At 40.4% G+C, this 24,597-nt stretch overlaps 1 protein-coding gene across 1 annotated transcript in view; it reads left to right on the top strand.

Annotated features, from left to right (window-relative positions):
* The window catches only part of SLC17A8 (solute carrier family 17 member 8), a 53,013-nt gene extending 30,361 nt beyond the window's left edge, over positions 1–22,652 (top strand). Inside the window, exons 4-12 of the mRNA XM_030856280.2 lie at positions 587–701; positions 2,128–2,215; positions 7,133–7,219; positions 7,578–7,717; positions 7,850–7,999; positions 8,977–9,109; positions 15,809–15,919; positions 20,579–20,706; positions 22,308–22,652. Of these exons, the coding sequence (XP_030712140.1) occupies positions 587–701; positions 2,128–2,215; positions 7,133–7,219; positions 7,578–7,717; positions 7,850–7,999; positions 8,977–9,109; positions 15,809–15,919; positions 20,579–20,706; positions 22,308–22,652 (1,297 nt within the window). The remainder of the gene's footprint in view (positions 1–586; positions 702–2,127; positions 2,216–7,132; positions 7,220–7,577; positions 7,718–7,849; positions 8,000–8,976; positions 9,110–15,808; positions 15,920–20,578; positions 20,707–22,307) is intronic.
* The last annotated feature ends 1,945 nt before the right edge of the window (positions 22,653–24,597 follow it).

Below are 24,597 nucleotides of genomic sequence, written 5' to 3'. Positions count from 1 at the left end.
CACGTGTGAGAAAGGAAGAAAATGCTGCCGGCTCTCTTTTCCCAGGACACTCCTGTCCAGGCAGGGAGGAGAAGGCACACAGTACTTGGCAGAGAGTTGGGGGCTAAGACAGGTACACAGCCTGTCTTGTGCTTGGCGGGTCCCAGGACGCAGCATGCTTCTCAGATAGTCAGTATCCCCATCTGGTAAAGTGAGAGCAGAATTGGGAAGCAGGAGACACAACCCAAATGTGCAGAAGTCATGAGGTAATGGTCAGAATGGATCAGTTGGGTAGAACCAAGAAGAATGGTGGGTCTCCAGCAAGCTTACCTCATGCTGGTCAATCTCCAGCTTCAGGATCTCATCTAGGCAGGACATCCCTGTACTGCCCAAAACCTTCCCATGATTGGTCCAGGGACTGGAACTTGGGAATCAAAGCGGCCCAACAGTCTAGCTTGGAACACACCAGATCCTAACACATCTATTTCTCTTTCCATTAATTTCTATAGTGATCTTCCATAAACTGTTAGGTTTGTTCCTGATGTTTAACTAACATGCCACATCCATCAGTGGGCCTACCCAATAACACAGTGTTTTGGTCCCTCAGGGTCTTTGGAGCTGCCATCTTCTTAACATCGACCTTGAACATGTTCATTCCTTCTGCAGCCAGAGTACATTACGGATGTGTCATGTGTGTCAGAATTTTGCAAGGTCTAGTGGAGGTAGGAGATTCTTAACACATTTTGATATCGCTGGAGACAACATGGTCCTTTAGAAATTTCAGCTTTTGAAGAAAACCTCCTTTACTCAGTTTTCCTATCTTCCACCTTGTCCTGCTATCTGAACTCTCTGGTTGTGATTACAATTATGAATACTTTAATTAAAATGCCTTGTATGATTCCAAATTTGTACCCAATAAAGGACCATTTCATAGAGGGCAGAATTTCAGATGAGCCAGGAGTGATCTTAGGATAATCCACCCCTTTTCATTTAATAAAATTTGAAACTGAAAGACCCAAACTTACAGTTCACATAGCAAGGGCTCTTTCCACTAAAACAGTTTAAATGGACTTATTAATAAATCTGTAAATTTTCAAGGGTGTGGTCTTACACAGAGATTTAACTTGATGAAGGAGGTAGAATAATATAGAGCCAGAAAGTAAATATTTTGCACTTTGCTGGCCATACTATGGTCTGTTACAGTGACTCAACTCTGCCATTGTAATGCAGAAGCAGCCAGAGACAATATGTAAACATGTGGGCATGGCTACTTTCCAGTAAAACTTTCTGGACACTGATATTTGCATTTCATATGATTATCACATGCCAGGAAATATTCTTCTTCTTTCAATTTTTTTTTCTGCCCACTTAAAAATGTAAAAGCCATCTTTACTTGAGGGCTGAACAAAAACAGATGGTGGGGCCATATCAGGCTATAGTTTGCCAATACCTGATGTAGAGAAATATTTCCCGGACTCAGTCATTCACCTCTAACCTTTGTCACTTTTGTCACATCCACCCTACGATTTATACTATTATTTGCCTATAGATTTTCCCTAGATCAATTCACTTCAAAACAAAACAAAACAAAATAAAAGAACCTATCATAAGCAACAATATCTTTGATATCATGGGCTTGATGTACTAGTTATATTTTATTTCTAAAGCATGTTATAATATATATGTAACAATTATAATAAAAAATGTAGGTTGTTATAGCACCTTAAGTCCGACTTTAATCCCACTAGAGGGGCATATACCACACTTCAGAAAATACTGACATGGTAGAAAGAACATGATATTAGCAGCCGTGAAGACTAGAATCTAATCACTTAATGGCTCTGAGCCTCAGGTTCTCTATCTTGAAAATGACAGGATGGACCGGCTGGTTGTGGAAATCTCTTTCTACAATGATATTCTATGATAATATGAAATATAAAGACTCCTTCCCTATTCCCCACCATGCTTACGTTTGAACTAGTATTTGAATTTCAGCATCTGTGCCATGAGCCAAAATAGCTGACACATGTCATTTAGTATCTGTAAATTAGGCTTTGAATTGTAGTGTTAAAGAAGCAAAATCTGTGTTTTAAACACAAAAAGAAACTGGAGTTGAATCAAATAATCTATTTTCAACTGTTTTGCCAGGGTGTGACCTACCCAGCCTGCCATGGGATGTGGAGTAAGTGGGCACCGCCTTTGGAGAGAAGCCGACTGGCCACAACTTCTTTTTGCGGTAAGTGTATGAGAACCATAACAAGCTTCATTTAGGAATGCTTTGGCTTCAAGTGAAGACCCTACTAAATAGAATTTATTTTTTTCACATAACAGAAGTCCAAAGGTAAATCGTTGCTAATACTGATCCTGCTGCTTCGTGATCTATCCAGGGACTATGCACATTCAGACTTTTTACTCCACTATCCTCAGAGTGATAACTTTTTACATTCATGCATGTTCCTCATGTTCACAAAATGGCTGTCACAGCTCCAGGTATCAAGTCCACATTAAAGGCAGAAAGAAGTGGGGATAGGTGTCCTAACCATGTCTGTTCCTTTCACTAGGAAAGCAAAAGCTTTCCCAAACTCCCTAGCAGGCTTCCATTTATATTTCCTTGGTTCTAATTGTGTCATATACTTTACTAACTGCAGAGAAGGCTAGAAAAGCAAGTGCCTAGTTTTTCTAGCATCTTTAATAGACAAAGGTAAGAAAGAAGGGGTTGGAGGTGGTTGTAGGATTAGCCAACAAATGATATTTTCCAAAGTTGAAAACAGAAGATATATCAATAGAATCATCAAGGCCCCCACTCCTTTTCACAAATGAAGAAATTAAAACTAAAGTTTAAAGTTTAGTTTCATTGAACTGAAACGAAAGTCCAACGACTTGCCCAAGGTCACACAGCTACTAAGTTAAGGAGCTGGATCTAGACCACCTGGTTCTTTTTTTTTTTTTAGACCACCTCGTTCTTAATCCAGAACTTTCCTCACTACACACTACTATGTACACATTGTCATAGAAGCTGTTTAATCAATTTTTGCCATTATCTTCCAGATAAAAATGAAGTGGACACCATCCATCTTACCCAAAAATAAATTAATGGCTCTTAAGTAGTGATGTGACTTAAATTCCTGGGTCTCCAAACTTCACCTTGCTAAGGTTGCCTCATTTGAAGCCATGTCTTTGGGACTGGCCCCTCTACGAATCTCTGAGAGTAATCAATGTTCAGAAGAGTCTACTAGGTATTGATTAACATTTGAACAAGAACAGCACATGTTGCCACCAATATTTTCAAATATTTTTTATGGGAGAAGGGGCCAAGAAAGACAAAAGTGCCTTAGGCCACGAAAGTCACAACGGGCCCACGTAGAATTAGGATCAGAATTTAGTTCTGCTTAGTTTTTCAGGCTAGCGTGTCTTTCCTAACTGTAGCTAATGTGTATTTCTTAGCTAAAGAGGAAGCTTTATTTCTCTGAATATCTTTATTTATTTCTCCCTCTGTCTCTCTCTCTTTACCTCCTTAAGTAGTAGTAGTAGTAGTAATAAAGGATCCCAGGGAGTCTGGTGTGAAATATCCACCCAAAGTGTCTATTTTGTGCCTAGTTTGGAAATGCATGCACAGCAGAGATGTCTTTACTTCTTTAGCCTCTCTTGTCCTTAGAAAGTATTTCTGTCCTCTTGTTTGAAGTTCAAGATCATCTCTACCTCCACTACTGATCTTATACCACCTCTAGAAGAATATGATTTTGCCCCAGCTGACCTTGACCTATTGAAATTGTCTTTTTAAATTTATTTATTTATTTTATTTTTGGCTGCATTGGGTCTTCATTGCTGCGCACAGGCTTTCTCTAGTTGCGGTGAGCTGGGGCTACTCTTCTTTGTGGTGCGTGGGCTTCTCATTGCGGTGGCTTCTCTTGTTGCAGAGCACAGGCTCTAGGTGCACAGGCTTCAGTAGTTGTGGCATGCAGGCTTCAGTGGTTGTGGCTTGTGGGATCTCGAGCGTAGGCTCAGTAGTTGTGGCTCGTGGGCTTCGTTGCTCTGTGGCATGTGGGATCTTCCTGGACCAGGGCTCGAACCCGTGTCCCCTGCATTGGCAGGCGGATTCTTAACTACTGTGCCACCAGGGAAGTCCCCTGATATTGTCTTTGGATGATTTATTTGTAAGTCTTTTCATTTTGATTTGCCAGCAAAACAAGAATAACTAGCAGCTACTGCCCATTCTTAGTGTCTTTATAGACCTAGAAGGGCTAATTAAAGAAATGATTTGACTCTCAAGGGAAGTTACCTGATCAAGGTCACAGGCTTTATTACATTTCCCAGCTAAGGTGTGGCCTTGGTTTCAAAGAACAGCCAAGGGAAAATGTCATTAGAAGTAAACCCAGGTTTAGGGATAATTGATTCTTACACTTCAAAAATATTGGAGTTGGAAGGGTCTTTAGAAAACATCTAGTCACATCCATTGTTTTATATTTTTTATTAATTTTAATTTTTTTTAGAAGTAAAACTGGTTTTATTCAAAGACATAGATTTTTGTTTTTGGTTTTTTCCCCCTACTTTTATTGAGTTGTAAGAGACATGCAGACTACATAATTTTAAGGTGTTCATCATAATGATTCGACTTACATACATCATGAAATGTTTGCCCCCATAGGTTTAGTGAATGTCCATCCTCTCATACAGATACAACATCAAAGAAATAGGAAAAACATTTTTTTTCCTTGTGATGAGAACTCAGGATTTACTCTCTTAACTTTCTTTGACAACATACAGCAGTGTCAATTATCTTTATCGTGTTGTATGTTACATCCCTAGGACTTATTTATCTTATACCTGGAAATTTGTACCTTTTGACTGCCTTCATCTAATTTCCCATCTCCCCACCCCTGCCTCTGATAGCCACAAATCTGATTTCTTTTTCTACCTCCATTATTTTATAGTGGAGGCTCAGGGAGGGAAAAAAGATATAAATTCCCATGGAGAGTGAGGACAGAACTGGGGACTCTCCCATCCCCCGTTCAGCCACTCCCCTCTCCCCACGCCAAGCAACAAGTATCGGAGGGCCTCCTCTGTCCTCCCTGGTGACCACACAGAGGCATCAAGGTGCAGTGAGGGCAATATGGGTGGAGAGCCCTGTTGGGGTGTGCTCAGGGTGTGATAGGAAATTACATTCAGCCATGTCTGGAAGGATGAGGAAGAGTTCATCTAAAAGACAGGGAAGGGCTTCCCTGGTGGCGCAGTGGTTGAGAGTCTGCCTGCCGATGCAGGGGACACGGGTTCGTGCCCCAGTCCGGGAAGATCCCACGTGTCGCCGAGCGGCTGGGCCCGTGAGCCATGGCCGCTGAGCCTGCGCGTCTGGAGCCTGTGCTCCGCAACAGGAGAGGCCACAACAGTGAGAGGCCCGCGTAAGCAAAAATAAATAAATAAATAAAGACAGGGAAGGACAATTTCAAGCTGTAAAATTTCCTCAGTGAATGAATGTGAGGAATTATTGGGTATGGTTGAGCGGAAGAAGCAGGACTGAATTATTAAGTAGTTAAGGTTAAAGGCTTTGGATTCCTGCAGACCTGGGGTCCTATCACTCACACCTATGTGACCTCAGGAAATCTACCTCCCCTCTCCTCCCCTTCTTGTAAAATTGGGATGACACCGGTACCAATGTTACCAGGTTGAAAAAAGGGTTAAATAAAATCAGGGGTCCAGAATACTCAGCACAGTACTAGAGAGCACACAGAAAGCACCCAGTGGATCTTATAGATTGTTATCGCCCGACCCTCCCTGTTTGCATCATCTAAGCTGGAGGCCCCACACCCCCACTCCCAGGATATTTGGTCCAGGAAAGAAGACCACCTTCTCCACACCCACAGAGGAATTAGGCCTGCAGCTCTTCTTTCTAATGATACGTCCTGGAATGCTTGCCTTATTCATTTGAGGAAGTCTGAGGTTAAAAAAAAAAAAAGTGCTCCGTCATTCTGTACATGACAGTAGCAGTAATAGTTGCTGTTTATGCAGCACTAATTAGAGCATCTTCATCTAATAATTTATTTGCTCCTCAAAACAACCCTGTGAGATAGAGATTTCACTTCCATCTTCTACCTAATGAAAATGATTTGGAGAGACTGAGAGACTTCTTGAGGTATTAAGATGTTCAGATTTGGGATTCCAGGTCAGGCCTTTCATAACCAGTCGGGCCCAGCTTGGAAAGATGGGATTTAATCTCTTTCACTGGAAGATCCCCGAGCTCCCATTTCCTGAAGGTTTTTCTTAGCATTGGATTCTGGGATACAGAATTTCCTTTTGTGGCTCACTTTTTCTGAAGCAAGAATTTTTTTTCATTCATACCCAGAGGGAATTTCAGATAGTAATTTTTTTTGATTTAGTTAATATTTATTGGGAGTTTGCAGGGCTCACATTTCTCCAGCAGGTATCATGGAACTGCAGGAGATAGTGGAGGTGAGGTCACTGCCTCTAGCCCTCACTATCTTGTCTAGACAAGACAAACATCCACATATAGGTAAGTATTTACAAGGTTAGGTATTTACAAAGTAAGAAACTAAAAAATGTACATATTTAGGAGGTGGATGGAGACAGAAGCCATCCTGGTCATCCTGCCATCCTGAAATTTAACTGTTTCCTGGTATTAAAAAAAAAAAAAATCGAGACTCTAATAGCATGATCCTTTCATAGTTTGAAGTCCCTCTTTTAAAGACCTAGGTGAATTATATCTCAATAAAGCTGGAAGAAAAAACATTTTTAATAAATAAAGGCCACGGTGATAATCCTTCTGCTCTGTGAGCCCTGAGAGGTAGATACGTATGTTCCTTCACTTTCTGTCTTCTGCACCCAATATTGTGCCTGGTTGAATTTTTCAGAATTCTCTTAGATTTTTCTCATCTTTTCATTCCATTCTCTTGTAATTCCAAATCACGGTGCCTGAGCCATCTTTGTCTGATCCCTCCATGGTGTCTGGAGGAAGTTAAAGGGCATCCTGGTGAACTTTCTCTCCTGGAAGCCCTGTTTTGGGCACGGTGGGAGTTTGCCTGCTCCTCCTCGTGACTCCTGCATAGTTTGATTCATCCTCAGTTCGACCACAGAACTCTAAATGGTTTGAAAGGGCTCGCATGACGACTGGTAAGTTTCCCTCAACCTTTTCCCGTTCTAGGTTCCTACGCGGGGGCAGTGATTGCCATGCCGCTGGCCGGCGTGTTGGTACAGTACATGGGATGGGCCTCTGTCTTTTATATTTATGGTGAGTGATTTGATTTCACGAGTCCCCTTGGGTGACTCATAGAGGTGGTATTTTACTGTCTAATGGGGTTGGCTAAGAGTTTTCTGTATGAAAATAGAGATTACTAAGACAAGTTTATCATATAAATGGAATACTTGTCTAGCAATGATTCATTTAATGTTTATATGAAAGTTGAATTTAATGAGCAGAACATTATCTTTCTTTAAATACCAGTTAATAATATCAACAACGGAAAAATAAACCAAACACTTTCTCCTAGCTGAATATAGTGCCGTTTGAGAATACTTTGAAATTTCACAGATTTAGAGATGGAAGAAAATGAGACCGTATCATCAAGCCTTTTGTTTTTCAACTGCAGGTATATTTGGGATTATCTGGTACATGTTTTGGCTGTTGCAGGCCTATGAGTGTCCAGCAGTTCACCCAACAATATCCCATGAGGAAAGGACCTATATAGAGACAAGTATAGGAGAAGGAGCCAACTTGGTTAGTCTCAGTGTAAGTAGAGCCGGATGGATGAAGACTTGCCTCTTTTTTATGAGTATTTCTCTCAGTGATTGTGTTATCCTCCTAAGAAAAATAATCTGTCAGTATATTCACTAAAAATCCCACGGTATTTTTACTCCCTAGAAATTTAATACACCATGGAAAAAATTTTTTACATCGTTGCCGGTTTACGCAATCATTGTGGCAAATTTTTGCAGAAGCTGGACCTTTTACTTGCTGTTAATAAGTCAGCCTGCTTATTTTGAAGAGGTCTTTGGATTTGCAATAAGTAAGGTAAACACACAGTTGCTTCAGATGTTCTTGAACTTTAAATCTCTTGCTTCTGAGAAAATCTTTGCATGATAAAATAAGTAAATTGCTGATCAAAATTCATAACGGTTCTGTGACACCTAATACCCTGGAGGTCAGACAAGTTATACATTCTATGCACAGTGTACATAGCTATTTAATTTCTTCTTAGTAAGGATCAGAGCTGTATTAAGCTGCTTTTAAAGATTTGTATTATACCTGATCTCAAAGTGTTTTTGAAGCTGACTCAAGGACTGCATATTAGGCAAGGATCAAAAGATTTAAGGGTGAGAGATTTTTTTTGGTTTTTGTTTTGTTTTTTGTTTTTCCTGTAAATTATTCAGTGAGGAGCTGTAAGAACCTTAAAGCTAATTTTGCAGATCACGGTCATAGCGATAACGGCCAGAGCTTTGTATGGTTTAGAAAGAACTTTTTCAAAGTCCCCAGCCATTGCCATTAGGTTGTCTGTGTTTCAGGGAGGAAGAATGTGAATGGTAAAACATAAACTGTCATCATAAAAGAATTAAGCCTCCTTCCCGCAAGGGAAAGAACAGCAGCCTAGTAGAGGTAGATGTCTGCATGGCTACAGGTACTGTCAGAAGTGACCGTGGAAGAGCTAGCACAGCCCATAGTGGCTGCCATTGGAGAACACTCAGTCTGCGCCAAGTGTTTAACTACGATGTGCCGGGCACTCTGCTGCGTGCTGGGGCCTGCGATGAATAAAAGTCACCTCTGCCCTCAAGGAGCTTCCGATCTGATGGAGGAGACATTGGGTCTATCCTTAAAACCATTCATTCATTCATTGTTTATTTATTACAGAATTCAGGCCTACCTTGGTCCCGTATAATTAGATGATTAAATCTGATGGTGAGGGGTGCAGTGGAGATGGCAGGGGCAGGGAGTTAAGGAAGTACCTCTCTCAGAAGTAGCTAAAAATAGCTCATTGCTTCTTTTCATTTCAGGTGGGTCTCTTGTCAGCACTCCCACACATGGTGATGACAATCATTGTGCCTATTGGAGGACAACTGGCTGATCATTTAAGAAGCAGAAAAATTTTGACCACAACTGCTGTCAGAAAAATCATGAACTGTGGAGGTACTGTGGATTTCATAGGTGGCTTAAGCAGCTTTTATAGAATGAGATGAAACTGAATTGCAGACCATATTTTGGAGTTTATGTCTAATCACTGAGCAGGATCTTAAAGGCTCCTAAGTCCATCCCCCAGTTGAGTGTCCATCACACCCCTGCCTAGTGGTCATTCAGCCTGTACTTGTGCAACCTGAGATACGACAACTTGGGAATTCCCTGGCGGTTAGGACTCTGTGCTCTCACCACCAAGGGCCCGGGTTCAATCCCTGGTTGGGGAACTAAGATCCCACAAGCCACGTGGCCAAAAAAGAAGAAGAAAAAGAAAAGAAATATTTTAAAAAAGAGAGAGATATGACAACTTATTTGATACATCAATATACACTGGCAACTGCAGAAATGCTTCTTTCATCTACTCTTAAGCCAAAGCAACATGATTTCCTGGTATCTATCTGTTTATTTTTTATCTTTCCCATATATCCTTCCACATATATAATCCTTTGCTTTTATAGTTTATTCCCTTATCTCTCCCTTCCCTTTCTACATATATACATGTTTTGGTAAGAAACATAAAAAAAGTATTTTCTCTGAATAGTTTTCTTTCTTCCCAACATATGTTTGTGCATGGGGTGTACACACACACACACACACACACACACATACATACACACACACCATCCTCTTCCTTGTGTTATTTAGTTCCTGTTTCATGTTTTGATTTTGCAAAGATAAAATATAAGTTGGGCCATTTTCCAAAAGAGGTAGGTGAAAGTAACACGAACCCTTACAATGCTTATGACAGCTCACCTTTTTAAAACCCTCCACTTTCTCCTTATCTTTTTTGTTTTGCTTTTAAAATTAGCATTTAATGAACACTTTCCATGCCAGCCACTAAGCTAAATTCTTTACACATATTATTTTATTTAATCCTCATAACCACCCTGTGGAGCAAGTGCTGTTATGTATTAAACCCAATTTACAGTGAGGAAACTGGGGTATAATAAAGTGACTTGCTCAAGTGGCAGATCCTGTGCAAGATCCCAGGTCTGTCTGAGCTCGTTGCCAAGGCTTACAGTCACTACTGCTATCTCTCCGGGGGACGGGGGCGGGGGGTGTCAGGGTGGGCAGGTGGGAGGTAGAGGACAGCGCCATCTATGGGTGAAAGTTCATAACGGGGATATTAAGTTGAAAAGGAGGGAAGGGGGCACTGTGACTAGATTAGATGGGTCAGGGCCCTTTAGAAGTGAAGATCCTATGGAGGAATGCAAGAGCCAGCAGGCATGATCTCATCGCACAGCATCTCAGGAATAAAGTCTGATCAGGGAGATTGGGAATAACCTGTCAGCATCTGGGCTCCCAGGGTTTTGACTGCTGGCCCCAAGCAGGGATTTGGGGGCCTACCCTTGACTTGAACTTAAAGGTTGGCAGGTATGGACTTGCTCTCTGATGGGCAGGAGGGGAAGCTCTGCGGCACTGCATTCATGATCCTCCCCAAGGCGGATGAGGTAGGCAGAATAATTTCCTCATCAAAGATGCCTATGTCCTAATTCCCAGAACTAGTGAATGTGTTTCCCTACACAGTAAAAGGAATTTTGCAGATGTGATTAAATTAAGGATCTTGAGATGGAGAGGTTATTTTGGATTATCTGTGTGTGCTCAACATAATTGCAAGGGTCCTTATAAGAGGAGGCATGAGGGTCAGAGTCAGAGATGGAGACGTGACAGTGGAGGCAAAGGTCGGAATGATGCAGCCACAAGCCAAGGAATGCAAGCAGACTCTAGAAGCTCAGAAAGTAAGAAGAGGGTTTCCCCAGAGCCTCCAAAAGGAATGCAACTCTCTGACACCCCCATTTTAGCTCTGTAGGACCCATTTCAGACTTCTGACCTCTAGCACTGTACGATAAAAAAGTTGTGCTGTCTTAAGTCACTAAGGTTGTGGTCATTTGTTATAGTAGCAATCAGAAACTTAAATAGTAGTCAGAGTACCACTCCTCTAATTATCAGATTCTGTTCCAGCTGAATAGCCCTCCATACCAGGCCCTGAATATATCTTGCTGTCTCTGACTTTGCTCATGCCCTTTCCCTTTACTGTGAGCTCTGCTCACCTTCACCAATCAACCCAGTCCTCCCCACACAGCCTACTACATCAGCTCAAGTCTTTTCACTTGTGTTTTGTTAAGGCTACCTCAGCCTCCAGTGAATGCTCCTTCTGTCTATACACTTGGTTGACAACTCATCATGTACTGCCTTATTACAGCTCGCGCAGGAAAGTATTTTAGGCAGAGGGGATAGCATGTGCAACGGCCCTGAGGCAGACATGACTGTGACATATTAGAGAACAGAAGGAAGGAAAGTCAGAATGGTCGGTGCTTGATGAGTGAGGTGGAGAGTGACATTGAGGGGATCAGAGTGCACAGCTGGGGCCAGATCACGGGAGGCCTTGTAGACAGACCTACGTGGAGCTTGGGTTTTACTTGAGATGCATTGGGAAGCAAATGGAGGGTTTAAAGGAGGGAAAGGGACAAGATCTGATTTACGCTTTCAAATCAAAACAATAGAACTTAGAGTAAAAGAAGGGAAACTAGCTAAGAGGCTATTTCAGTCGTTCCATGGAAAGAAGATGGTGGCTTGACCTAAAGTAGTGTCAGTGGAGGTGGACACTGAAGTGGATGGATTTCTAAATTCCATGAGCCTTACTTTCTTCTTCTTTAATATCTGAATATAGTATTTACCTCAGATGATTGTTATGATTGTTATGATTGTAAATGGGACAACGTATGTATGCACCCAGCATGAGCTCAGCAAACAGAATGTTCTTGACATATTTTAGTGCCTTTTTCTTCTCTTGTGTTCAAGACACTGACAAAACAGAAATTTTCCAAAGGAAGCATTCAATAAGTATATGCTATTCAATCATATTTCCCATGGCCAAAAATATGCAACTTCTAAACCTAGAACTTGAAAGAAAATTCTGTGTTTAAACTCTACCTGTACAACCTCTTCTAAAGACAGATGCCTTGAAGACCCTAACAACATTTTCATAGGAATGTCTTGTTCATATTTAATTTTTCCTCAATCACCTTTGCCATTGTTTCTTCATAATTAGTAGTTTAGGTGGTGGTGACAACTCTCAAATATTTTAAATCCTTGAGAGTAAATCCTTTTTTTTTCTTATTTCTTTTTTTTTTTTTTTGGCAGAAACTAGAATGCATTCATAGAATCTCCCCAGCCTCTATCCCATCTTAAAAAGAAAAAAAATCTCTTCACATGTCTATTCATGTCATTTTATATTTTGACATAGCAGAACCAGTGGGATATACATAGAAAAAAATTTTTTAAAGACCATGCTTATCCCACCTTGCTTAAACACAGAGATGCTGCATTAGAGATAAACAGAGTTTTGTGCCATCACTGAATAAGCCAGATTGATTTGGATACAATGAAGCACTTACATGATCTTTTAGAGAATTTTAGTTGGTTTCATATTTTCTAAGCCAAAACACAGAGGACGTTTCTCATCTGAGAAAGATCACACATTGTGTGGAGTCTTCCGCCTCCTTCTTTTCTTTCCATAGACAAGAGATATTTGCTGCTAGAATCATTTAAAGCAAACAGATCACCTTAAGACATGATGCTCTAGTTCATTCTGAATCAGGGCACATTTCCAAGATCCTCAAAGACAGATGTCAAATCCTTATACCTCCCTCTGTATTACATGGAAAGCGTGAGTGAGGTCAAAAATTCTAGTCTGGCCGAATCAGTTGCCTGTGTGAACTTCAGGTGAGATGAAAAAATTTCTCAGGCCTTTTAATCCTTGTTCTATTTTTCTTGTCAGCTCTGAATAGGTTCACTTTCCAGGATCTCTTGATTACCCATGAAGTTCAAATTTTATCCTTCAACTCCTGAAACGTACAGTTCTATCTTTAGCATTTTCACTGTAGATAGGAACCATTTAGGCTCTTAAATGGTTTTTCTTTCTTTGAAAGTCTACTATTTGGCAAAGGTCTTTTTTTTCCTTAGAGATGAATCAGTGTATCATTCGTAGCTTTTCTTCTTCACGTGTCTTTATTCTAATTCTTTGGGGGAATTAACTTTCTAGTACCACTTTGTTGAAAGTGTTAAAGGAAGTTTCAGCCATGTGCCTTGCTGCTTAAGACAGGCCACTTCTAAAACACAAATAGTTAGTATACAAAACACTAGTAGTTTTTCCTTATGTATAATTTAAACTGTTGAAACAAAATTAATAACAAGTAGTAATGGTATAAAGTCCACAGTTTTTTTAATTTTTATTTATTTATTAAAAATTTTAAAATGTTTTCATACAATTTTTAAAGGTTACTTTCCGTTTATAGTTGTTACAAAATATTGACTACTTTCCCCTTGTTGTATAATACATCCTTGAACCTATCTTACACCCAATAGTTTGCACCTTCTACTCCCCCATCCTTACATTGCCCCTCCCTCCCCACCCATTGGTAACCACTAGTTTGTTCTCTATATGAGTGAGTCTGTAAAGCCCACAGTTTAAAAAGCACCTCTGCACCCGTAATTGCATTGATTTTCTTTAGATGACCAAGTAAAACAATTATTGAGGCTTGCCCTATTTCTATGATAGTTTTGAAGAAATGGACTCAGACAGGTAAGCAAATTACCAAGGTTTACAAAAAGTGCTTTAGCTTGTGTTTTAACTTGTCTTGGTTTTCCTTTCTTTCCTTCACATTAATTCATCAAGCATTATTTATCGAGTTCCCACTACATACAGGCTCTGTGCTATATATATGGTACCTTCCCTGGATAATATCACAGTTTTGTCAGGGAGGCAGAAATACAAATGAAAAACTACAAGGCAATGTTGAAAAGCTCTATAAAATGAGTAAGAGTGAGATGTCAGCTTTACTGGTGGGTGAGCGGCAGGGTTATCAGGAAAGCTTCCTAAAGGAAGCAATATTTGAGCTGGACTTTAAAGAATAGTAAGATTTCTCCAGAAAAGAGAAGTGCTGGGAGGAGAGTACTGCAGGTGAAGGAACAGTCTGTGGAAATACATTATGGGCACAAAACAGTGCTGCGATCAGGAAACAGCGGATAGATCTGTGTGACAACAGGGGGCTTTCTACAGGCTACAGGTGGTGAGCAAGGAGGTGAGGATGGCTGAAGATGAAGCTGGAACCGCAGGAGGGATTTATTATACAGCATTGTACTCATAATACGTAACCATTGACAAGGGTTTTAAGCAAAGGGGCAACTGATCAGATTTGTGGTTTAGAAAGATAATCTAGAGAATGGATCAGAGGAAAAAGAGATGGGAAGAACAATACAGTAAAGAGGTTGTTGAAGTTGTCCAGGTGAGAGATAGTGGCGCCCAGAACTAAGACAATGGCAGAGGAGGGGAAAGCAGAGGTCGGATTTGACAGATATTTCTGAGGCCAAACCCATGGATTCTTATCTTATGTGAAAGCTGAGGAAGAGGAAGAAGTCCAAGATGATTCTGAGATTTCTGCATTGGACTTTTGGTTACCGTTTGTTGAGCTGTGCCCATGGCCGACGATCACGCTCAACACCTTATATACCCAATTTCACTTAACCTTCCAATGTTCCAAGGTTGTATTATGAGCTCCATTTGGCGGGGGAGATGAGGAATCTAAGAGGTGAGGTGACTTGTCCAAGGTCACACAATTTGTGATTCTGAGATGGAATCTGAACCCAGGCCCGTCTGACAAAGTCTGGGTTCTAAACACAGGTGGATAGAAGTTTAATTTAGAGAAGAAGAAAGAGTGTGGTGGTAGTTTGTTTCCGAGTGAAAGTAGAGGAACAGAGACTTGATGTGGGCCTGTTGTCTTTGAGGTAACTCAAAGGACAAATGTGTGGTGATGTCTGGAATCAGCAGATGGTCCCCAGTATGAAGCATCATTTCATTGTCTTCTACCTCCCAGGGTACTTCATGTCCCTGGAAATGGTATTCATATCATCTTTCGGTCTGCTATCGGCTGAATGTGTGTGTGTGTGTCTGTGTGTGTCTGTGTGTGTCTGTGTGTGTCTGTGTGTTGATGAGAAGGACCATCTTCATAATTTCCTTACTCTTTTTTATTGTGCTGGATTCACTTATTCTGAATGAAAGGAACAGAAAGTACTTTTGTCCTGCTGTATTTTCTGTGCAAATATCTCGTGGCGTTATACAGAGGCCTGAGAGCTTGGCAAACTTCTGAAAGGGAAGATTCTGGCTTATGCTTTGCAAGTGGTGAGACTCTGCTTTTTGTTTCAGATATTCACTACAGCTTTCTAGTCACCTTTGGCAATAATAATATTTTATTTTTTAATTTTATTTTTATTTCATTTTTCTGTGAGAGACCATCACTTATGTAATCAAAGGAGAGTCACTGATGGTTTTAGTATTTAGAAATGGCAGGGGGAACTACCCATGAACAACGGATAATAAACATCCCTCATCCCATGGGCATCATTGTACCTCCTGGGACCATTCAGTGTTCAAAGTCCACCAGGAAAATGTTGGAAGGCTCACAGAACACCCGGGTAATATTAGCATCGTCATGTAGTCAAGAAACACCCCAATAAGATTGTAGATATTGTGCCAGAATGTATGTACTAAAAACTTGGGTCCATGGAAATAAAAAGATTCTTATCTGATAAGTTCATGAACTTGGGCTGATTGACATGAAAATGACTTTTTCCCCCTGCTGTTTCCATTTGCAGGTTTTGGCATGGAGGCAACCTTACTCCTTGTGGTTGGCTTTTCACATACCAAAGGGGTGGCTATCTCCTTTCTGGTGCTTGCCGTAGGATTCAGTGGTTTTGCTATTTCAGGTAAAGTGTCTTTTGGGTTTCCCAATCTTTTCCATAGATCCAGCAAGACTTGGGAGGAAGGAAGGAAAAGATATTGTAGCATCCTCCTTTGGTAGCCAAGCCATTCCCAAGGGTCAGGGCCACTGGCTAGAGACTTTCACCTAGTGGGGATGATTTTGTCAGATCACTGAGAACCAGGCTTAGTAGCCCAGTCAAGCTGGAATTGTTGATACTTTCTCCATCTTGGAAACAAACAACATGCATGCGCTGCCTCTGGGGCATGGGCAGCACACGTGTTGCTGGACGAAGTGACACCTTCATACTTCAGAACCAGGTCACCCTAACTAACGGAGGCTCTCGTGACCTTTTCAATCCTCACCTCCTATTGGAGAGCTGATGATATTAACTCAAAAGTCAAACGATGTAGTCATTTGACATATAGTCATAGAATCAGAAGTTTTTAAGGGTGGAACTCTTCTTTAGATTTTTGTCTACTCCGAGGCTTTCATTTTCCAAACAAGGAAATTCAGGTCCAGAGAGGTGATGTGACTTTCTAAACAGGCGAGAGCAGGAAGTAAAAATAATAATGGTGATGATGAGAGCTAACATTGATCAGGCATAAACTCTGTGCCGGGGACTGTTCAAAGCCCACTCTGTGTATTAACCCCTGTCATTCTCACAGCTACCCTAAGGGCTATCAGTCTCCCATTTTACCGGAGCGGAAACCAGCCTACTGTGTGAGAGGTCACAGTGCTAGCATATCATGTCTTACAGACTTCAGAAGCTCCCTATGCAAAACTGGGTGAAAAAGTAAAACTCAGTTTTTTTTTCTAACTTTAAAAACATATTGTAGGACTAAAAAGTGTCATTTACAGAACACTTCACATATATTGCATCTATCTGACAAAATTATGAAGCAAATGATATTACCATTATTTTACTGAGGAGCAAATTAAAATTCAGGAAAACTGGGGACTCTCCTATTGTCACACAATTGGTAGCAAAGGAAGAACTAAGGTGCAGTCCTGCCAGGCTTCGTGTCTGTGCTCTTTCCACAATTCTGGGCTGTCTTAAAGATCAAACAGGGTGCTAACATCCCAGAACAGAAAAACATGGAACCTCTGGTCTAAACTAACATAAAACGGGGACTTGATCTTATCAAAATACAGTTGACCCTTGAACAATGTGGGGGTTAGGGGTGCTGACCCCCAGCACAGTTGAAAATCCGCCTATACCCTGTAGTCGGCCCTCTGTATAAGATGTTCCTCCGCATCCTGGGTTTTGCTGTATCCTCAGTTTCTCATCTGAGGATTCAATCAACCACAGATCCCGTAGTCCTGTAGTATATACTACTTAAAAACGAATCCGCCTGTAAGTGGACCCATGCAGCCCAAACCTGCTTTGTTCAAGGGTCAACTGTAAATAGAGCTGATACATAGTTAAATTAGGAAAAAATGTCTGCATTAAAAGTAGCTTGCAGCTAACAACGGGTTTGGGGATGCAGAGACCTGGGTTTAAGGGCCCTCTTTACTACTTACTATTTATAAAAGAAAAAAAATGCTAAGTTATTTACATCCTCAAGCCTCAAGTTTCCTCATCTAGAGATTGGAGCAATGTAACGGCAACTTCATAGGGTTGTGGGAGATTGCAATGAGCTGAGATCATTCATTTATTCACTCACACTTCCCAAGAGACAGACGCTGTTCTTGGCACTGGGAATATTGCAGGGAAAAAAAAAAATAAAGATTCTGTCCTCATAAAGTTTACATTCTAGTGGAAATAAAGCATTAGAAGATCTTAGCCCAGTACCAGATGCATAAGACAATTAATAAATATTCACTATTGTTGTTCAATTATTATTTAATCTAGTCCAGTGCTTCTCAAAATTTAGTGTGAATACGAATCACCTTAGGATCTCGCAAAATGCAGATTCTGATTTAGTAGGTCCAGAGTGGTGCCTGAGATCCTGCATTTCTAACAAGTTCCCCAGTGATGTTGTTGCCGCTGATCAATAGTCCATACTTTGAGTAGCAAGGATAGAGCAGTAATGACTTGTTTCTAGTAGGATGTTAAGGAACACCTTTCTTTGATAACCCTGTGATGCAAAAGAAATTCATATCCTCCTGTTCCCAGAGATATTGAAATATTCAGGCTCATATTGTCCCCAGATTGCCAATTAAGCCACAATCAGAAGGAGAGAAATCCAACAGCCCAAATCACAGCAGCTGCCACTTTTTTTTTTTTTCCAGCACTTACTCAATGCTGGCCACTTTTTAGATATAATCTCATTTAATCTCTGTAGCAGCCTGATGAGAAGGGTATTGCTATGTTCATTTTGTCAGTGACAACACTGATGCTTGGAAACGTGACTTAACTTACGCAGATAAATTAAGTACTTAGGATTGGAATAAAGGTTTATCTGATCCAACAGTGAGACTATGGGAGGGATTATGGTCATGGGGGTGATGATTCCTTAGGATCTGCTATCTGCCAACTTTATAAGGAGTTAATAAGGATGCCAGGGAAGACTTGCTCAGCTTAGGAACTGATTCTGGACAAGAGAGCTGAGACCGGTGAGATTAGAAAGATACAAGGGATGGAAAGTGCTCAATATAAAATGTATAAATTTGTTGAAATCTTTTGGATGTGAATCTGTTATTTCAAGTGGCTTATATTAATATTTTCTCAGACGTACTTGGGTGTTAAGAGCAAAGCCAAATGTGTATTTTTTTTAAAGAGCTCTGCTTTATAACTTTGTAATAAAGTTTCAATATAGAAAAAAACAAAAACAAAAACGAAGGATGGGTGATGCCTGCTTTAGAAAATGTCATATGTAGAGAAGACTGACTCTCCCAACTTGTGTGTAACTTACTTTGTGTGCCTGCTTCAAAAAAATCTATCAATGTCTCAGTTTCTCAACAATTTGCCCCCCAAACATCAGTATTGTGCAGCTAGAAACCTAAACGGCTTTTCTGACATTGTTTTTAGCTGAACGCAAATGCCTAGGCTTTGTATCAGAATATAATACTCGCCAATCGTATTAATTGCTTCTTATCTCTGGGTTCTTTTCTAATAAAGTGTTTACCGCATTCAAATCAACAGTAAGATTAATTAATCTTGCAGCTGTTTTATATTCTGATTTTCTGCCACTTTGACCTGAAAGAGAAGGTATGTTTATTCCAGAAAGGTTTTCTCAAAATTCTCTCTGAATGGAGGTAGGAAAAAAAAAACAACGAGCCAATGTGCCAGATTAGGAAAAATATTTTTTTAAATTCTGTTTTCAAGTTCTTTGCACAAAATAGAGAATTAAAAAGCAAGACCAAGGAAAATAAAAATATGAATAAACAAAACCTACAGCCCCCTGCTGTAATTTCAGAGCTCAAATTGGTAATTAATTAAACAACTATTTATTGAATGCCTACTATGTGCCAGACACTTTGCCAGCTCAGGGAAGATAGTGGTAAACAAGGCAGATGGATAACCAACCATAAAGAACCTATATGTTGGCTTTCACCTCTATGTATCTATATAATTAACATATATGATTTAACTTAATTCTTACAACAATTCTATAAGACTGATTATCCCAGTTTATAGGTGAAGAATCTGAGGTTCAGAACGTTTAAATCCTTTGTCCAGGTTTGCATCTCAGTTAAGCTGCCAGGTTCGAGGTCTGTCTGACTCTAAAATGCACCCCTGGGCTATACTGGTAGAACTGGTTCCCAGTGCCTGATGCCTCCTCTTTCAAAGCCTTATTCCTCCTCTGCCTTCACTCCTCCTTCATCCCACTCATTCTTGTCTCCTGATAAGCAGATTAATAGTGAGGTGTTGGTGATTTATTATTTTACCACTCCTAGCAGAGTTATCTATAGATAGAAGACCTCAAAGAGAGGGACGTGCTTAGAAGTGGCGGCAACAGCAGAGGTAGTACTGGTATTGGTAATCATGAGACTAACCAGAGCCTAGCTGTCTGCCAAGAGCTCTCGCCTACATATTTCCCCTGAGTCTCATCTCACAGCATCCTTATGAGTTAAGTAGTAACATTACCCCCAAATTAGAGATGAGGAAACAAAGTCCTAAAAAATGACTTGTTTAAGAGGTAGGAATAAGATTCGAATCCAGGTTTACAGACTCCAAATCAAGTATGTAAAAGTGTTTTGAAAATTGCAGAGGATTCTGCCAATGTTTGTGTAAATCTTTCTTATCAAAAAGGAGCCCTTTCCATTATGCCATGTAGCTACTAAGGCAGACCTACCTATGGTGGCCTTTTGGGAGTGAGTTGAGAGCTAAGAGGGAGGATATTATGAGGCAGGGTTTGCTTCTAAGCACACTCTATGTGATCATGTGATTGTTTACTCTGAATAAATGTGATCCAGGCTTTGGGCTTTTCAGTATTGCCCCAAACACCATTATTTTGGGCTTCTAAGCCTAGAAGGTACAGGTGCCATAATTCTCCTCATGGAGAACCCATGGTAGTCATTGCTAATCAATCACAGCATGTTTTTCTGCTATGTGCAGACACAGCCTGACAATCCTCAACCCAGCCTTTCCAGTAAAGGTATCCATTAGTTACATGTAGAGGAAATAGATTGATGAGAGTTGGGGAAAGCTAGTATTTTCCAAAATGTATTTGGAATTCTGTTCTTGAGTCTGATTTTGAGGTGTTTGGCTTCACTGTAGGTTTTAATGTCAACCACTTGGACATTGCCCCCCGCTATGCCAGCATTCTCATGGGGATCTCAAACGGAGTGGGAACCCTCTCTGGAATGATCTGTCCCCTCATTGTGGGCGCGATGACCAAGCACAAGGTAATGTTTTCCTTTGGGGCTGTGGGTTACAGTATCAGGGGACTGAAGTACTGCACAGACTCTCAAGGCCCTACCCCAGTCTGTGTAAATGTGTATGTCCTTCACCTGGCTGAGTCACTTGAACTTCTTTTTTTTTAATTTCTTCTTCTTCTTTTAAAAAATTATTGTTTATTGATGGCAACAGGGCTGACTGACGTTTGGGTCTATGTTTCTTAAATTGAGAAATAAAAGGGGTCTGTGTGTGTGTGTGGAGGGGAGGTGTTAATACCATAGAATGTTTAGAGATACAAAGAAGAAACTGAGGTAATCAACTCAGGATAAATAAATTACCTGATTGCTTTATAATCATAAGTAATTAAACTTTACAGCCCATTTCCATTTAGCATGTTCCAGCATGAAAATATTAGTGCAGTTATACTTCCTTATTATGAAGAAAATAAGCAAGACATTAATGACCCTTCCTAAGAACCTAAGCGGGTGTGGCACTAAGTCGTTACTGAATATTTGTGTATTTAGACTAGGGTGGGTGGCACAGGAAGATCCCAGATCCATCCAGAGTTCAGCCACAGGCCACATGGTTTCTTAATCCCTGCCTTTGAAAGGGTTTTAGATGCTGCTGTCTGCAAATAAACATTTCTTGATACTATGGAGTTTTTACCCAACAATTTTTTGTTGTTGGATTGCCTATTGCAAATATGACTTCAGAAATTCTCCAGCTTCTTGGAGAGGAAAGTGTGGGATAACTTTTCTTATCTTTTGATAGAAAAGGAAGGTGGTCTTTGGGGATTTTATAGGCAGAGGATCCACGCTTTGTCTGTTCATGAGATGAAAGGATTGGTAATATGATCATTAAATCTCAGATACTGTCTGCTCCTAACTTTAAACACAAATTCCCGTTATTTTTGATACAGTATATTTTCATAGAAATTATGATTATAATTAAGCTATTAACAGTCAATACTGAGCATTTTCATGGCTCAAATTGTCATGTATCCAAAGCGAGAGGGAGACCTCTGATATTTACAACGGTGGGTTCCTAAAGCAAGTTTAATTTAACCTATTATGTGAGTGGAAACCTCACTTGTATATTTAGAAGAGCTGTGAAGTGGTGCAGCAAGGAATTTACAGGATGTTTATTTTGTAAATATTTTTCTAAATTAAAAAAATGCATATTCATTATAGTCTTAACTTTCATGTTTTATTTATTTATCTATTTTGTGGTACGCGGGCCTCTCACTGTTGTGGCCTCTCCCGTTGCGGAGCACAGGCTCCGGACGCGCAGGCTCAGCGGCCACGGCTCACGGGCCCAGCCGCTCCACTGCATGTGGGATCTTCCCAGACCGGGGCACGAACCCATGTCCCCTGCATCGGCAGGTGGACTCTCAACCACTGTGCCACCAGGGAAGCCCCTTAACTTTCAATTTTAAACACTCAAATTCCATTTGGGTCCTGGGCATGTTTCTGCCGCATGTCTTCCGGAGAAGCACAGCATTTGCCTTTGGGGTGACCAAGTGCTTTTGTCCCAGTGGAGACCTCCAGAAGATACTGTTAATCTCTGTTTTTGGTTCAAATATTAATTGGTACCGTGTTTCCTTGTTTAGACCCGTGAGGAATGGCAGAATGTGTTCCTCATAGCTGCCCTGGTGCACTACAGTGGCGTGATCTTCTATGGGGTCTTTGCTTCTGGGGAGAAACAGGAGTGGGCTGACCCTGAGAACCTTTCTGAGGAGAAGTGCGGAATCATTGACAACGATGAATTAGCCGAGGAGATAGAACTCAACCATGAGAGTTTCACAAGTCCCAAAAAGAAGATGTCCTATGGAGCTACCACCCAGAATTGTGAAGCCCAGAGGAAGGAATGGAGCGGACAGAGAGGAGCGACTCTTGATGAGGAAGAGCCGGCATCCTACCAGAATGAAGACGGAAACTTCTCAGATACACCCTAATGTCTGAGGGGCACTTCTGGCTCCTCCTCACTTTAGAACCAGAAAGTATCCATATCTATTGCTTTCTATTGCCAGAGGGTCACCTCTAGGGACACTGGATGTGGGGGAGGGGAGAGGAGGTTTACCTAGCAATAGGGGAAAGATAGATATTTTCTTGCAATGACAAGCTGCTCTAAGTTGATAAAATGGGTGGCTATAATGTTTTTGATTGGCAGTTGACTCTTCTCTCTAAGAACTAAACTTATTCAGGAAAGAATGACTAGAAATATAAGAAAGACAATACCATGTTTTTCAAAGAAAAATGGAAGGAAATGGGAATATTTGGCCTGGAGGAGAGAAAACAATAGTTGCCACTACATTTCTGAGAGCAGCCATGCAGAGGAGGGTTTCCTACTCCTAATAAAGGCCACGGCTTACAAAGGCCCTGTATTGTGCCAGGTACTTTATAACATTCTCATTTAATCTCCACACCACTATGACATACATTTTTTTTTTTTTTTTTTTTTTTGCGGTACGCGGGCCTCTCACTGTTGTGGCCTCTCCCGTTGCGGAGCACAGGCTCTGGACGCGCAGGCCCAGCGGCCAGGGCTCACGGGCCCAGCCGCTCCGCGGCATGTGGGATCTTCCCGGACCGGGGCACGAACCCATGTCCCCTGCATCGGCAAGCGGACTCTCAACCACTGCGCCACCAGGGAAGCCCTGACATACATTTTTTATCCCCATTTTACAACTAAGGAAATGAAAGCAACAGGAGATTGACTTGCCCGAGGTCATCCTGCCACGGACAGTGCTGAGATTTTGGTGGAATCCAAAATAGGTGGCAGTTTTGGAGAAGAACGTTTCACTTCAGATTAGCGAAGACATTTTTAATAATGAAAACTGAAAATGGAGTGGTTGTCATGTGGATAATTCCCTATTTTAGCAGGCATGGGGGATGGAAAACATTTGGGTTGATGTGTCAGAGAGCGCTCAAATATTGTGTGAGAGACTGGGTTCAAAGACCTTTGGGGTCCTAGGTGGTCTGAAGAGCCAAATGATTCTATGAATCCATAGTTTTTCTAAATAATAAGGATTACAGACTATATGAGAGATTCAAATAGGTTAAACAAAGAAAAATAAAAAGCTAAGCAACACAGCAAATTTCCAGGAATCTGATGGTCAGAATGGTGAGAAGAACTAAATTTTAACCCTTCATAATACCAAGAATGTGTTTAAATAACGTCCCAAATTACTTGTAAATCTTTACTAATTTAAGAAGTTGGTTCATGCATTTTATTAGGTAAAATTCTCTTAGAGGAGTCCTCTGTTTTAAAAAATGTATGTCTTTAGCCATTTCTGCTGGTGATATTAGGAAATTTGATCAAATTATACAAAATTATGATTGAAATATTCCTAATGACTCTACTTGGAATGATATTCAGTGAAACCACAATAATACAGCATTAGTTAAACAGTGAAATACTACAATGTAAACATCTGGGACAACTAGACTCATAGTGTTGAAAAATTAATCTTTGCATAAGGCAATAACATGGATACTCTCTAAATATATTTTAAAATTTAATGATATTTTAAAACTTAATGTTGGCATGTAAAAGGTTGTTTGCAAATAAAATTATTTCCCTGTTCATTGTTTTTGAAAATTTTGTTTCTACTTTCAGAAGAAAAATATAATATTGCAGGAAAAGTTATAGATTTACTTGTAGTTTGTTATTGTAAAGTGGGTTTTTTTCTCCTAATTTCTCTCATATATATATATTTCTGGTCCCTAACTGTATCAGCAGAATTGTAGTGTATTTTGTAAAAAGAATAATTTTGAAAAAAAGCCTGATTTTCCATTAAATAGTATTATTTATGTCATCAGTATATCATTTATGTTATATATCTTTAAATCTCTTTAATGAGTGAAACCATGTAAGTTCCTTTGAACAGTTCCTGTCATGTA

This window comes from Globicephala melas, chromosome 10, assembly GCF_963455315.2.
Source record: "Globicephala melas chromosome 10, mGloMel1.2, whole genome shotgun sequence".
In the NCBI taxonomy this organism is placed as follows: domain Eukaryota; kingdom Metazoa; phylum Chordata; class Mammalia; order Artiodactyla; family Delphinidae; genus Globicephala; species Globicephala melas.
Note: the sequence above shows the minus strand (reverse complement) of the source record. Positions and strands in the feature narration are given on the sequence as shown.